Source organism: Diadema setosum, chromosome 20, assembly GCF_964275005.1.
Source record: "Diadema setosum chromosome 20, eeDiaSeto1, whole genome shotgun sequence".
Classification (NCBI taxonomy): Eukaryota; Metazoa; Echinodermata; class Echinoidea; order Diadematoida; family Diadematidae; genus Diadema; species Diadema setosum.
The window spans coordinates 17,581,383-17,596,277 of NC_092704.1; the positions used below are offsets into that span (position 1 = coordinate 17,581,383).

Here is a 14,895-nt window from a genome sequence, read left to right on the forward strand (position 1 = left end):
TGGCATGTGTGACCGCTATCAAAGGTAGATGTGTAAGACACCTTTTTCGTTAGTATCACATGTGTTGCCATGGCAACAGCATATTTTCATAAAATCTTGTGGATCGAACTACTTTCTCATTTTTTGAGCAATTAACTTCAAATTTGGCATGTGTGACCGCTATCACAGGCAGATGTGCAAGACACCTTTTTCATGAGTATTTCATAATGCGTTGCCATGGCAACGGCAGATTTTCATAAAAATCCCACAAAATGTTGTGGATCAAACTACTCTCTCAGTTTTGTAGCAATTCAGTTTGAATTTGGGATATGCGATCAATGTAATGTATAGTTGTGCAAAATATATTTGATATGTGTGTTTATAAATCTGTTGCCATGGCAACAGCATTTTTTTTTTCTTAACAATCATACAAAAATGTGTGGATTAACCTAACTCCTTCAGTTTTTAAGCATTTGGCTTGAAAATTGGCACATGTGACTACTATGGTACATAGATGTGCATTCTTACTCTTTCGTCATTGTTGATCAATGCGTTGCCATGGTAACAGCATAGTTTGAATGAAAATCATACGGAAATATTGCGGATTCAGTTAACTCCCTCAGTCTGAGAGCATTTGACTTGAAATTTGGCACACGTGACCACTATAGTATAGAGATGTGCAAACTTAATCTTTCGTCAGTGGTGAACAATGCGTTGCCATGGCAACAGCAGTTTTTTTTACCAATCATACAAAAATGTGTGGATTAACCTAACTCCTTCAGTTTTTAAGCATTTGGCTTGAAAATTGGCACATGTGACCACTATGGTACATAGATGTGCATTCTTACTCTTTCGTCATTGTTGATCAATGCGTTGCCATGGTAACAGCATAGTTTGAATGAAAATCATACAAAAATATTTTGGATTCAGTTAACTCCCTCGATCTTTGAGCATTTGGCTTGAAATTTGGCACATGTGACCACTATAGCGTATAGATGTGCAAACTTGATCTTTCAACAGTGGTGAACTATGCATTGCCATGGTAACAGCATCTTTTCACTAAAATGCATATAAAGATATTGTGGATTCAGGTAACTACCTCAGTCTTTGAGCATTTAGCTTGAAATTTGGCACATATGACCACTATAGTACGTAGATGTGCATATATCTTTTGTCATTGTTGATCAATGTGTTGCCATGGTAACAGCATATTTTGAATGAAAATCATGCAAAAATATTGTGGATTCCGTTAACTCCCTGAGTCTTTGAGCATTTGGCTTGAAATGTGGCACATGTGACCACTATATAGATGTGCAAACTTAATCTGTTATTAGTGTTGAACAATGCATTGCCATGGTAACAGCATTTTTTCACCAAAAAGCTTTTAAAGATATTGTGAATTCAACTAGCTCCCTCAGTCTTTGGGCATTTAGCTTGAAATTTGGCACACCTGACCACTATGGTACGTAGATGTGCAAACTTAACCTTTTGTTTTTGTTGATCAATGCGTTTCAATGGTAACAGCTGTTTTGAATGAAAATCATATACAAATATTGTGGATTCAATTAACTCCCTCAGTCTTTGAGTATTTAGCTTGAAATTTGGCACATGCAACCACTATAGTACAGAGGTATGCAAACTTCATATTTCATCATTGTTGAACAATGTGTTGCCATGGTAACAGTGCATTTCTAATGAAAATCATACAAATGGTGGCGGTGAGTTGGCTCAGTCGGTAGCACGTCTGCCTCACGATCACGCGGCCCGGGTTCGAACCCGAGTCTGGACTGAGCAATGTTGTGTGTAAGCATACCGTCCCCTCTAGCAAGAGGTAAAACACTCTGTCCCTCGGATAGGACATAAAATGGAGGTCCCGTGTATGAGAGAGTAAACAACTCATGCACGTAAAAGATCCCGCTTCATTCATTCATTCATCGCAAAGAGCAGGGTGTTTAACCCGGTGAAGTGGTCCCAACCTCACATCCAACTGGACCCCATGGAAGACCAGCTTAACGTAGCTGAATATGGGCTATCCAGCCATCTTCTCAGATGGAAAATGAACAAACATTTCGGTTCTCTTAACTCTCTCTGTTTTAGAGCATTTTGGCTTCAAATTTGGCACATGTTGCCTCTACATTACCTAGATGTGCAAAAAGTCTTTTGTCAGTGTTGAAAATGTGTTGCCATGGTAACAGTATATTTTGAATGAAAATGATACACTTGTATTGTGAATTCAACTAAGCCCCTCAGCCTTTTAGCATTTGGCTTGAAATTATGTGATGGCTATATATATATAGTTGTGCAAACTTTATTTTTTCTTAATGTCCAACATTGTGTTGCCATGGTAACACAATTTTTATTGAAAGCCATAGAAATCATCAGTTTATTTATCTTGCTCTCTCAGTTTTTGAGCACTTGACTTGAGATGCGGGACATTTGACTAACAGTGAGCAATACATTTATTCACTGTTGAACAATGCATTGCCATGGTAACATTTTTTTCCATTAAAAAGTGAAAAAAAAAATAATCCTGGTTGAGCTAATTCCCTCAGTTGTGGGTGGGGGGGATATTAATCACAATGAGTGATAGTTCTAGTTTTCCATTTGTGTCACAGACACAGTTTATTGCCACTTGGTCTACAATCAGATGGTTTATTTCCCAGTTCATCTAACACCACAATGGCTTAACTCATTTGGTCTACTATCAATTTCGTCTAATGACCAAATGGTCTAATTGTCACTTCGTCTACGTGGATTTTTCCCCACTTCGTCTAATACCATTTGGTCTATTGTCAGTTCGTCTAAATTCCATTTAGTCTATTTATCATTTGGTCTGTGGACATTTCGGCTATCACTTGGTCCACTGCCCACTTGATCTATATTTCACTAGGTCTAATAGACAGTTAGTCTCCTTCCATTTCGTCTAATTTCCGGTTAGTCCACTAGCCATTTCGTCCAATTAGCATTTCGTCTAATCACCATTTAGTCCAATTTCCAATAGGGCTACTCTCGTTTCGTCTACAGACAAGATACAGATAGGGCCTATCACAAACAATATTACCAACTTTGATGTGATTTAAGTACAGTTCGTGTGATGTATATGTAACCAAATTGTGATTTCTTCTGTTTATTCCTCATGTGCCTATGTAGTTTGTGCCACCATGTCTGAATTGTGGAAAGTTTCAGCACAATTAAATAATCATGGAATTTATGGATTCATACATAATCACCGAGTTTCAAACAAAAGAGTTAAGAGATGATAATTTCTCCCTGTGACTTGCACTCCGCATGTAACAGATCTCAAGAAGATGTCCATACTAACCGTTAGTATTCAATTTGAAAAACACAACCGCTCAATAGTAGTTAGCCCATGTGAACATCGGACGTAGTGTAAATGGTAGTAGACCAGTTGGGTATAGACTAATTGGTCCGTAGACTACTGTATATGCCGAATAATTCTCGAGGTTTTTATTTTCACGAATTTTGTGAGTCAGGTGCTATTCGCGAAATTAAAGACACGCGAAAATATTGACTCTGATCCCGATGTGAATGTGACGTACGCATGTACATTTCTCTGTTCAGTACAGGACTCCACAATCGCGAATTTAACCACTCGTGAAATTGTTGGTAATTCCCGATTCGCGAAAATTTAGACTCGCGAAATATATGGCGTATACAGTAATTCAAAAGTAGCCCAACTTGTTATTAGACTAATCGATAAATTGCCGAAATGGGTGGAGCCCAAGTGCAAATTAGACAAAATGGGTATTAGACGAAATGAAAATAAGCTATTCGAGTATTAGATTAATAGATGATGAGACCATGTGGTGTATAGACCAAATGGATAGTAGACGAAATGGGCATAGCCCATCTGGTAAGTAGACGGACTAGTTATTAGACTGAGTGGCAGTTGGATTAAATAGTAACTAGATGAACTGGTTGTAGACGAACTAGGATTTGACCATATGGGTTGAGACAAAGCGGGTATTGAACGAAGTGGGAGTAGACCAAATGATAGATTCCCACAGACACAGGGTCAGCAGATTTCTCCTCGAAAAATGTCAATTGCTTTACAATGAATACATGCAATCCTGCAAAATCAATATTTTATGGCGCCATGCACTAATATCCAATATAGAACAAGTTACTAAAGTCACCCCCCCCCCACTTCCCTTTCTGTTTTAAGCTCACCTGAGCTGAGCAAGTGAGCTATTGCGGTCATTCCTCATCCAGTGGGCTTGAAGTTTTTACATTTTCAGCTTCTTGAAAACCCCATGATGGATTTTTGCCTGACTTGGCAGGTAGCATCCCTAGGTTGATAGGATCTCAATTTGTTCATATAGGTGCCATGCCCCCTCCTCTTGGGGCTCCTGCAGGGACCCCAAAGCCCCCAAATTGTCTAATTTTTGAATGTCTTCCTCTCTAGAACCAGAAGTGATAGAGCTAAGATAGAGATATGAGTAAGTACATTGATGACTGTAGTTTCAAGTTTATTCATGGCAGATCTGTGGGTGCCTCCCATACCTGAAAGCACTTTAAAGGACTGTGAAATGCCAAAGAATGCACATGTGCTTCTCCCATTTCGGATAGCCTACCAGTTTTGTTGTTGCCTATATTATATAACTCACTGTCACGTTTTTTGTTGCATTCATCCCATTTTACTACAGCCTCCTTGGTTTATCACTGCTATGGCATACGATATAATTTAGATGCAATAGGACCATCTCAAAACCACGTTTTAAAACCAAAATTGGCAAATATATACGATGTTGTGTGTTGTACTTACTTTGCGTTTATCAACTTCCAAAAGGCTTTTACAAACAGGTTTCTGAAAACCTGTTTAGGAAAGCTGTTTGGATCGCCACAAATTTTGGGCTTTCGAAAAGGCTTTCCTAAAGGGCTTTCAAAAGAGCTTTGCGTTTATCAACTCGTTAAAATTCCTTGAAAGCTGTTTGGATAACCTGTTTCTGCCGAGAAAGGAGAGTTGATAAACGCACCCTTAGACAGGCAAGGGAACTTCTTGTCAAGTCAAGTCAATCAAGTCAAATCAAGTCAAGTCAAGGGAACTTCTTGTCAAGTCAAGTCAATCATGGAAAAAAAAAAAAAAAAAAAAAACGCTGAAGATATAACCAGAGACATATGGTTTATGATGAATTTCAGGCTAGCTCTGGTTGGCTGTCAAGATGTAAGGCATAGCATGACTCCAAGCTGCTGCCATTTTGAGGAGAAAGTGTTCACAGTGAATTGAATGGCAAAATGATGCATCTTCTGATTTGCTTCCTGAGTTCAAAATGTGAGATAAATACAATGCAAACAAGAGGGACGTTGTTTTATACAGATGTCATGATATGCACTAACATAGATTGAAATGAAAAATTGAAGCATGGCATATCATCAGGAAGGGAATATTCCCCACGTCTGTAAGTGCTAGGCCAGCAACAGTTGATTATAAGACAAACCAAAGGCATAGATGACTTATGTCAAGCGTGCTAGAAGAAAGATACATTCTCTAGGTCAACATTATTGTGGTGGCCCTATGCTTTGAACTTTGAACTTCCAAGCTTCATTTCTTTCAGCCCATGAGAGGATGCCACAAGATGCATTAAGAGGGAAAAACACATTCAGAATGAAGAAAAAGCTTTCAGAATAAGTAAAGATGATAAATATAAAATGCACACATGAAAACACTTGAAATGAGTCAGATTACATGTGAAGATGAATGAGTGAAAACTCGTAGTAAGCACATTGGTACATCAAAATGTTTTAGAGCAACTTTCATTTTCTTATTCATTTGTAGAAAGGATATACAGGTATCATTTGGCTGTCGCTCCATAACACCTAACATTATGTAGATAAGTTTGTATGATCATAGACCAAGTAACACAAAAGAACTATCAGGGAATTTGAGGGAGTCACCTACTCTTCATACGAAGTCCCAGTCCACAACTTAAGGACTGCTATGAGGTCTTCACAAATATGGTATATGATCTGTTTTCAAAGATTCAAAGATTCAAATTAATGTTTCATGGCACCTGGTCAATATGTTAGGTGGTTGAATCAAAGGTTTGAAACCATAGCTTCACATTTGTAGAAAGAATTCATTAATATTTCATGGAATCCAGTGAGACTAAATCATTACAGTACATTGGTAGTTTACTCTTCAGATGTAACATAATTTTGATCTAACATGTGTTGAAGATACATGTATAACAATTCACATTGTGCTTAACTATATTTATAGCTATGTATTGTGCTTAAATATATATCAGGGATCTCACCAGCGTATATCACCCTTGTCGGCGCCGACAAGCGTGCGGTTTGAAGAAACAATTGCCGACAAGGGTAAAACTTGCCGACAAGGGTAACACCATGCATGAACTTGCTTGACGAGCGAAGTTCGGACCAATTTCTCGCCTTTTTCAGTCTTTATTATCTGGCTAGAAAAGAAGCTAGATGTTGAAAGGAGCAGCAGTTTACAAGCGCAAAAAGTTATCCACTCAGTCACCGCACCGATCACAACAACGCGGCTCAACATAGCGACGTACTAGCTGCACATACACACCACATCACACACTTGCTCACTCACATGCGCTCTGATTCGGGATCCACACACACATGCACCAGGGAGGTCCACCTCCCTGGTTGCACGTCCACCCAGCCGGCCACAGACAGCCGCCTGTGTGTACGACGGTATTGTGAGAGGGAGAAAGAGGACGGAAAGAGAGGGTCGGAGGCCGAGGGAGGCTGAGGAAGGCTGACACGTGCTCGCTTGTTGTCACGCTTGTTGTCGGGTTACGCAAAAACAAACGATATGTGTAGGTGTAGTTATGCAAGATATATATATATATATATATATATATATATATATATTTTTTTTTTTTTTTTTTTTTTTTTTTTTTTTATATAGTTTTGAAGTAACTGAAATTCAATTTGGTAGGTATCATGGTTTTGGGGCATAATATATGTGAAAAAAAAAATTGATTAGAAGTGAAAGATTTGTTGAAAGTTGAATTTTTGATAATAAGTATAATGATTATAGAATTTATTTAAATGAATGAATTGAATGAGATATATGTAATATGTATTATGAATATAATGGTTATTATTTTATTTTTCTGCAACAAGTAATGCAAAACATTTATGTTTCATCTTATTTGTAATCTGTGACGTATATGTTCAATGAACAATTGTTATCTGTTGTACCTCTTGTGTGTAACGCTGGTGGAAGGCGCATTTCCACTTTCGCATTGTGGACAATAAAGCAATCAATTCAATATGAAATGCATGCCCCCCTCCGCGAAAGGTTGTATTTTATTTATTAATTTTTTTTGCTGCTTTGGTTTGTTTGTTCGTTTGTCTGCCTGTCTGTCTCTCTATTCGCAAAATAAGTCAAAATTTGGGAACAGATGAGGATGAAATTTTCAGGAACAGTTGGTTGGTAAAATGGCGCAAGGAACAGATGATTAAATTTTGATAGTGAGCAGGATTTATAATACCACCGGAATTCACCGCCAGGATCCAGGATTTTTAGACTTTGTTTCGTACATTTGAAAGGATTCGTATCAATTCTTTAGGAAGCTGGCCATCGGCATTGACGCAAAATTAGATGCGTTCAAAGCATTGCCGCAGAGAGAAAATTAACTCCATCTTTCGTTTAAAAAAGAGAAAAAAGAACGTGCGATGGAGTACGCAAATGCAAATTGTTATTTTGGTTTTGGTAGTTTCAGCGGGTTATTTTTTTTTTTTTATTTAAAAAGCCATGCGTTCCATTTGAGCCTTTTCACTTTCCATGGATTTGTAAACGTCATTCGTGAATGTTCCATTTTCCTTCTCCGGGCCGAAATTTATAGTAATTCTGTCATGATGGTCTTTCAAGTTCAACGTACGTAATGCTCCATGTGCTTCTGGCTTGGTTTGTTAACAGGTGGGTTAGGGGGCCTTCATGGGCAGAAAATAAATGGATAATCATTCATCAATGTTCCCAGTTGGTTTACTTGCTATGTACACGCTGTTTACGACCACTGAAGCAAGGTGGCAGTACGTGCGGCATTCCTTTATCTGACACCTGGCTTTCGTGGAAATTTCATGGAAATTTCCACAAGCCATGATATCAAGTTTCCCCACTGCTTGTGGTCGTGTTTTTTTTTTTTATTCTTCATTATGAACATCAATTTGTTCAACTTGAAAAGTGTATTTGCTTTGAGCACGTGTTTCTTTTTTTTTTTTATGGCAGCGTCGGTAACATTTTGTTTTGTTCATCGTCCGTACATGGCTGGGGAGAAAATAAACTGAAAGAAGGAAGCATCTTTTGAGCAAGCTGTCTTTGTTTTTCTCTACACCAGCATCAGTTAATGTCACCACCAAGCTTCATTTTTTTTTTCGTTACTCCGACAGATTGATGATAAAATAATGCTAGAATCTTTATTCTGAAGGTTCGTTAATCCAAAAATGATTAAGAAAAAATGTCCGTTCATTTCACAATGAAATCAGTTTTGTTATTTCGAACGTTCTGCCAGTGAAATTTCGGAATAAAACGATGGCACAAAACAGCGTGTTTTCGTACTCAAAGGGTATGTTACTCCGACAGAAATAGTAATGATAAAATAATAAATTGTAGATTCTTTATTCTGAAGGTTTGTTAACCGAAAATTAAATAAAGAAAAATGTCCGTAAATTTCAAAACGAAATCAGTGCGTCATTTCGAACGTTTTGCCAGTGAAATTTCGGAATAAAACAACTGCCCAAAAACAGTTGCGGTTTTCTTTCTCTGAGGGTTCGTTACTCCGACAGATTAATGATAAAATAATGCTAGATTCTTTATTCTGAAGGTTCGTTAATCCAAAAATGATTAAGAAAAAATGTCCGCTCATTTCACAACGAAATCAGTTTTGTTATTTCGAACGTTTCTGCCAGTGAAATTTCGGAATAAAACGACGGCCCCAAAACGGTTACAGTTTTCTTTTACTCTGAAGGTTCGTTACTCCGAAGAATAATGATGATAAAATACTTTAGATTCTTAATTCTGAACGATCGTTAATCGGAAAACGATAAAGAAGATATGTTCGTTTATTTCCAAAGGAAATCAGTTTTGTTATTTCGAACTTGGGCGTTCTGCCAGTATAATTTCGGAATAAAATGACGGCCCCAAAACGGTTACAGTTTTCGTACTCTGAGGGTTCATTACTCCGAAAGGATAATGGTAAAATAACACTCTACATTCTCAATTCTGAATGATCGTTAATCGAAAAATGATAAAGGTGAAATATATTCGTTTATATCCAAACGAAATCAGTTTTGTTATTTCGAACGTTCTGCCAGTATAATTTCGGAATACAACAACGGCCCCAAAACGGTGTTTTCTTACTCTGAAGGTTTGCTATTCCGAAACAATAACAATGATAGATGATAGATTCCTTTCTGAAGGTTCATTGATCGGAAAATAATAAAGAAAAAAAAATGTTTGTTAATCTTCGAACAAAATCATTTTTGTTTATTTTGAACATTCATCTGTAGTACTGACCTTTGGTGTTGTTGTTGTTTTCGATTACAAACCTTCGAAGTACTCAGTAATGAATCGTTTCATTTTATGATTAAACAAACCTTCGGAATAATGACCATCATTACATTTTTGTATGATACAATGTATCTCTTTGATGTCACGGCCAAACTACCGCAGTATACCCAGAAAGGAAAGTGCAACGATAACCCGAAAGTTCTCGATCGCTTCTCGCGTATCTGCATGCAGTAGGCCTACCACGTGGTCGAGCAGACGGCGAGAAAGCAAAAACACTACGGGTATAGTTAGTACACGGCACGCGTTGTTGCGATGCAGAGACAGCTAATTATTGCAACAGTGAAACAGGAAAGGCCTAAAAGAAATCGGAACCTTTCATTACATCTCCGTGAAAATGTCGCATTTAGTGGCATTTTAGCGGCGATTTATCTGTGTTGTATTGAGCATTAGCGAAGGCTTCCGCGCGTATAACTGCCGACAAGCGTGAAGAAATTCCTGGCGAGAACCCTGTATATATATATATATATATGTATATAACGAAGAATCAAGAAATAAAGTAGTAATGCATTATTTCGCCAATAAGAATGAGTTTATGGAACAACTCAAATTTTCGGTGGCCTCCACCTTCTTCAGGAGTCTCGATGGGGAATGTCAATACCAAAACATGAATTGAACATGAAGAGCGCGCACTCATATACACAGAAATGGTTGCTATGAGAGTGCATACCCTTTACAATGATGTTGCCATGTAGACGCAATGTAGTCAAGGTACCCCACGCATAAGGAGGAGGACATTGACATGTTTTTTACGTAACAATGGTGTTCAATTACTTTGTATTATCACATGTTATGATATCGACATAAAATCAGGGGTCACACATAACTTTTTTTTAAACTAGCCAGGCGGACTGCTTAGAATCAATTTTGACACTGAAGCAATATTTTGGCTAGCCAGACGGACTAGTAACTTCAGAATTTTACGATTTTTAGCTAGTCCGACGTGATTTTGGGTGGCCAATGGCCAGCGGACCATCGCCAATTTCGAACCCTGAAAATGTACTCATCAACATACCATAAGTTACAAAATTAGGTTAAAGAGCGCTCCAACAATTAAATTGTTTCATGACTTACAATTCAAAAATCATCGGTAGGAAGAAGTCGGTATAATAATTCCTGTTAAGAAACAGATGAAATCATCAATTACAAAAGCCACAGTTCGGTGTCTCACTGAAATCTAAACAGATTTGAACATGCAAGTGTGAAATTGATTGTCTCATACAAATGAGTAATAGGATGACAGTGTGAATCCATCTATAGAAAATAATACAAAATAAGAGTAAATTGATTATTAAGATGGAGACATGAAATCATAATATTCGCTATAATTTGTCATAATCTCAGACAGAATAACCAACTGATTTCTCTATCACAACACCAGTGGTAGTGAAACAGTTATCAATTAGAAAGATATTTTGAAAAAAAAAATATACTCTTATAATCCTCGTCATGACTTATTCCTCTCCTTAACGGAAGAATGAGTAATCGTTTAGAATGGATAAATCCCTGTTCAACCCTTCACCTTGAAAGCTCTTACTCTTCACGATTACTCGTAACTCGGCAAGTTTTCTTTCCTCTGCTGATGTGTAACCTCCCCCGAAAATGCACACTCTGACATCCGTCAGTGAGTGGCCGGGGAGGTTGAAGTGTTTGGCAACGGGAAGGTCGTTCCGATTTTTCAGGATGGACGATTTATGATTATTAAAGCGCATGCGGAATTTGGTGCTGGTCTCACCGATATAGACAGCGTGAGGGCATTGTGCACACATCAGACAATACAGTACATTACTGGAATCGCAGGTAAGTCTCTGTGGACGGAGGGTGACATTGTTGGAGATTTTCACCCTGGTGTCAGTAATAAGGTGTTTACAGATTTGGCACCTATGCTTAGCACATGGGCCGTGTGTTACCACCCGTTGGTAAAAGTGCTGGGAGTTTGGTACTTACAAGCAATTTTCTGAGATTTTGGGGCTGACGCTGGGCGTGCAGAGGTTGATCTCCAACAAGTTTCCCTAACTCGGGGTCGAGAGCCAGTGTAGGCCATTCTTGTCTGGCTTGTTTCACGAAAGATGTGGTAGCAGGGTGGTAAGTGGTCACGAATGGAAGGCGTGCCTTGTTTTCCTCCAAATTAGTTTTGTTGAGGAGAACTCTTCGGGATTTCCCTTTTACTCTACGAATTGCATTCCTGATTATTTTAGGAGGATATCCTCATTTGAGGAATTGTCTACCTAGTGTAAGGACCTCTCTGTCAAACATATCCTCGTCCGAGATGATTCGGCGGAAGCGAAGCATCTGACTATAAACAATCGATTGTTTAATGTGGTGTGGGTGAAATGAGTCAAATATATATATATAAATATATATATACGTACACTTGATGATTCTATCCTTCTATGAAGAGTGCTCGATATCCTCAGAGGAAGAGCTTTAGACAGAAGTATTGGAACAAGTTCACTCGGTTGACAGCAGGTTCATCCGTATTTATTGCTACTCGGAGTTTCATGCAACCTCCATGAGGCGCAATCATCAGGCAATGATGATGATTGCGCCTCATGGAGGTTGCATGAAACTCTGAGTAGCAATAAATACGGATGAACCTGCTGTCAACCAAGTGAACTTTTTCCAATACTTCTGTCTAAATATATATATATATATAGCTATATTATCATGTCCTTGTTGTGTTGAATTGTGGTGTATCTTTTCTCTCTTTCCTTCTTTCCAGAAATACAAACAGCAGCTGAGGAAGCAGGGTAGCAGGCAGTCCTCCTCCAGTGCCCAACGGGCGTCACCAGTACATGCCAATCACTCCACTGTGGCGAACCTTCCCTCTCCAGTCAGCACAAGCGCATCATCATCTCTGACGTCCACTTCAAACTCCTCTTCTACTGCTTCATCGCAAACTTCCATCCCCACCCCACCTCCCGTAACATCATCATCCTCATCCTCAACCTCATCATCTTTCCAGGTGAGGCACTAGAGTTTACATTCCAGCTATGATATTCTTGTATTTTGTGAAGATAAACTATTAAGACAGGGAATTACTGATTCAGTCTCCAAGGTGAGGGACTAATTGTCCAAAATTTCACCATACAAACTTGTGACATTTTTTTTTCAATAATCTTTATTTAATTTCTATATATCTAAACATCCATCTTGAATGTATGCAAATAATGTACAATCAACAATAATAAATCAAACCAAAACATAATTGGCAATTTGACCCAGAAATCATAACATACATCTTAAATCTATACACATACTTACACATACATGCACAAAAATACCCTCCATACCTACTCCCTTACCCCCCCCCCCCCCCCCCCAATGCAGTTCTAGGGTTCCTGCTTACATCCTAATCCTACACTTCAACAAATTGTATTTGATTTTAAAAAATCTGGGATGTGTTCGTTTGGCATTAGCAGTATGCAACAGAAAAACTCCAGAAATTTGAACCATTTGACAACTAGTCTATCTCCTTAAAAGTCTCTGCTGCCCTCTATCAATCAAATGAATAAACTTTCAATTCACTGCACTATTAAAAAAGTTCAATTAATTAACACATTCCCTTTTCATTAACTGCAAACCTAATTTCCCTCTCATAATTGTCAGTTTCTTCTTCTTCAATGCTTTCTGCTATTCTTTTTTGAATTGTGTTAAAGGATGTTAAAGTATGTGTACTTCTTGACTTAAATATAACATATCTTAGCAAAATGATCAGAAAATTGACAGACTTCATCCTTGCTGAACTACCGAACGTTCCTGTGAAGGAAAAAAAAAAAAAGGTCTGCCCAGTGCATATATCTCGAAGACACACAAATTAACCCCCCCCCCCAAAAAAAAAAAAAAAAAAGAAATTCAAGAAATCTTTGTGAAGTTCGGTGGTCTAGTGGATATGACGCCTGTCTAGTGATCAGGAGGTTGTAGGTTCGAATCCTGCCCGAGTACACTAGGCCCATGATTTGCTTATTCATGGCTACTACTAAACACTGATTAATTCAGTGCTTATCTAAACCGATGTAGGGCAATTTGTCAGTCAGTTGCAGTACATCTTGTACTCTTTAGTTTTGAAGAAAAGACATTCTATTTTGCATAAGTGATACTTAAATGCTATTGTTCTGTATCCTCTTGTCTCTTCTTGAAACCATGTAGCAAGTTTCAGTGTCAACTAGTCTGATAGGGCAGGCCCACACCCTGCCCCGCTCCACGGCCATTCCTGTTCCAAACACCCTCAGGGCTCCACCAGTTCCCAGAATACGTGGTAGCGTGGAAGGACTCAACCAGGAGGTAGAAAAGCTGGTGCTGAGTGGCAATGACAGGGAAGAGAGGGTAAGCAGCTGAATTCTTCTCTTGGTTTTTCATAGCATTGGTAGAAATCTCATACAGAAATCAGGTCAGTGTGGGGTAATAGAGCTAGACATGGATCCATATACACTTGAAAACATGTGTTGCCAAAGTGCACCATGTAATTTAAACTAGGATTTTAAAGTGAAAACAAAGTTCTGGTAAGGGCTTGAGAACCCGTCTGGCACCATTTCGTATTTGCTTGCAATATATCGAAAGAGTCTACAAAGAAACTTACCTGGCTGACGCGGTTTGGCGGAATGATGAGTCGTTTTGGAGTATTTTGAGAAAAATAATAAAAGTCGGAAAACCGACTTTCATTCCAGAAGGCTCCAGACTAACTCGGTCTCAGGGAGAACTCGACCCTATTTCAGACAATTTACACGCAGTTTGTGATCGCCTTATTCTACTGTATAATACCAAATGAGGCCTAACTGAACAGACAGGAAAGTGCGTGCTAATCCTGTACAAAACAAATTGACAGCGCGCAGTCCTCAAGCCTATACGCACATCACCTCAGTTGCTGAGATGCGCGGTCTTTGAAGTTTTTGTTGTTGTTTATCAAGCGTCTTTGATTGTTTTTAGAGGTGCTTGATAGGCGCACACTAATTTTGCATTCGCGCCAAAGAGGTTTTTGATGCACGCGTTGTAACAACTCGGACCATTACTGCGATTAGCCAGAACGCGAAGCGGTACAACGTAGTTTATACAGGCCGCTCCCATAGTACAACACTGTACAATCCAGAGGGACAACCAATACAAATCAGCCCGCCGTAAAAGCGAGGCCAAGTTATCCCCGAGTCCGAGTTTAGCCTGACCCCGTTCGGGTAAGTTCTGAGACTGAACCTTTTTGGTTTATATTTCGCATTTTCGTCATTACCCATCGAATATCTTGTTATTACAGCTTTATTCTGCACATTTCCTAGGCATACGTTCGCATTTGGGAGCGAAATTTGACAACTTTTGCAGGCGTACCAGAACTTTGTTTTGGCTTTAATGAAAAT

At 38.7% G+C, this 14,895-nt stretch overlaps 1 protein-coding gene across 1 annotated transcript in view; it reads left to right on the forward strand.

The window, feature by feature from the left end:
• Positions 1 to 14,895, forward strand: part of LOC140243316 (protein FAM117B-like) — a 70,941-nt gene that overhangs the window by 35,120 nt on the left and 20,926 nt on the right. Inside the window, exons 4-5 of the mRNA XM_072322989.1 lie at positions 12,273 to 12,515; positions 13,700 to 13,876. Coding sequence (XP_072179090.1) covers positions 12,273 to 12,515; positions 13,700 to 13,876 — 420 coding nt within the window. The remainder of the gene's footprint in view (positions 1 to 12,272; positions 12,516 to 13,699; positions 13,877 to 14,895) is intronic.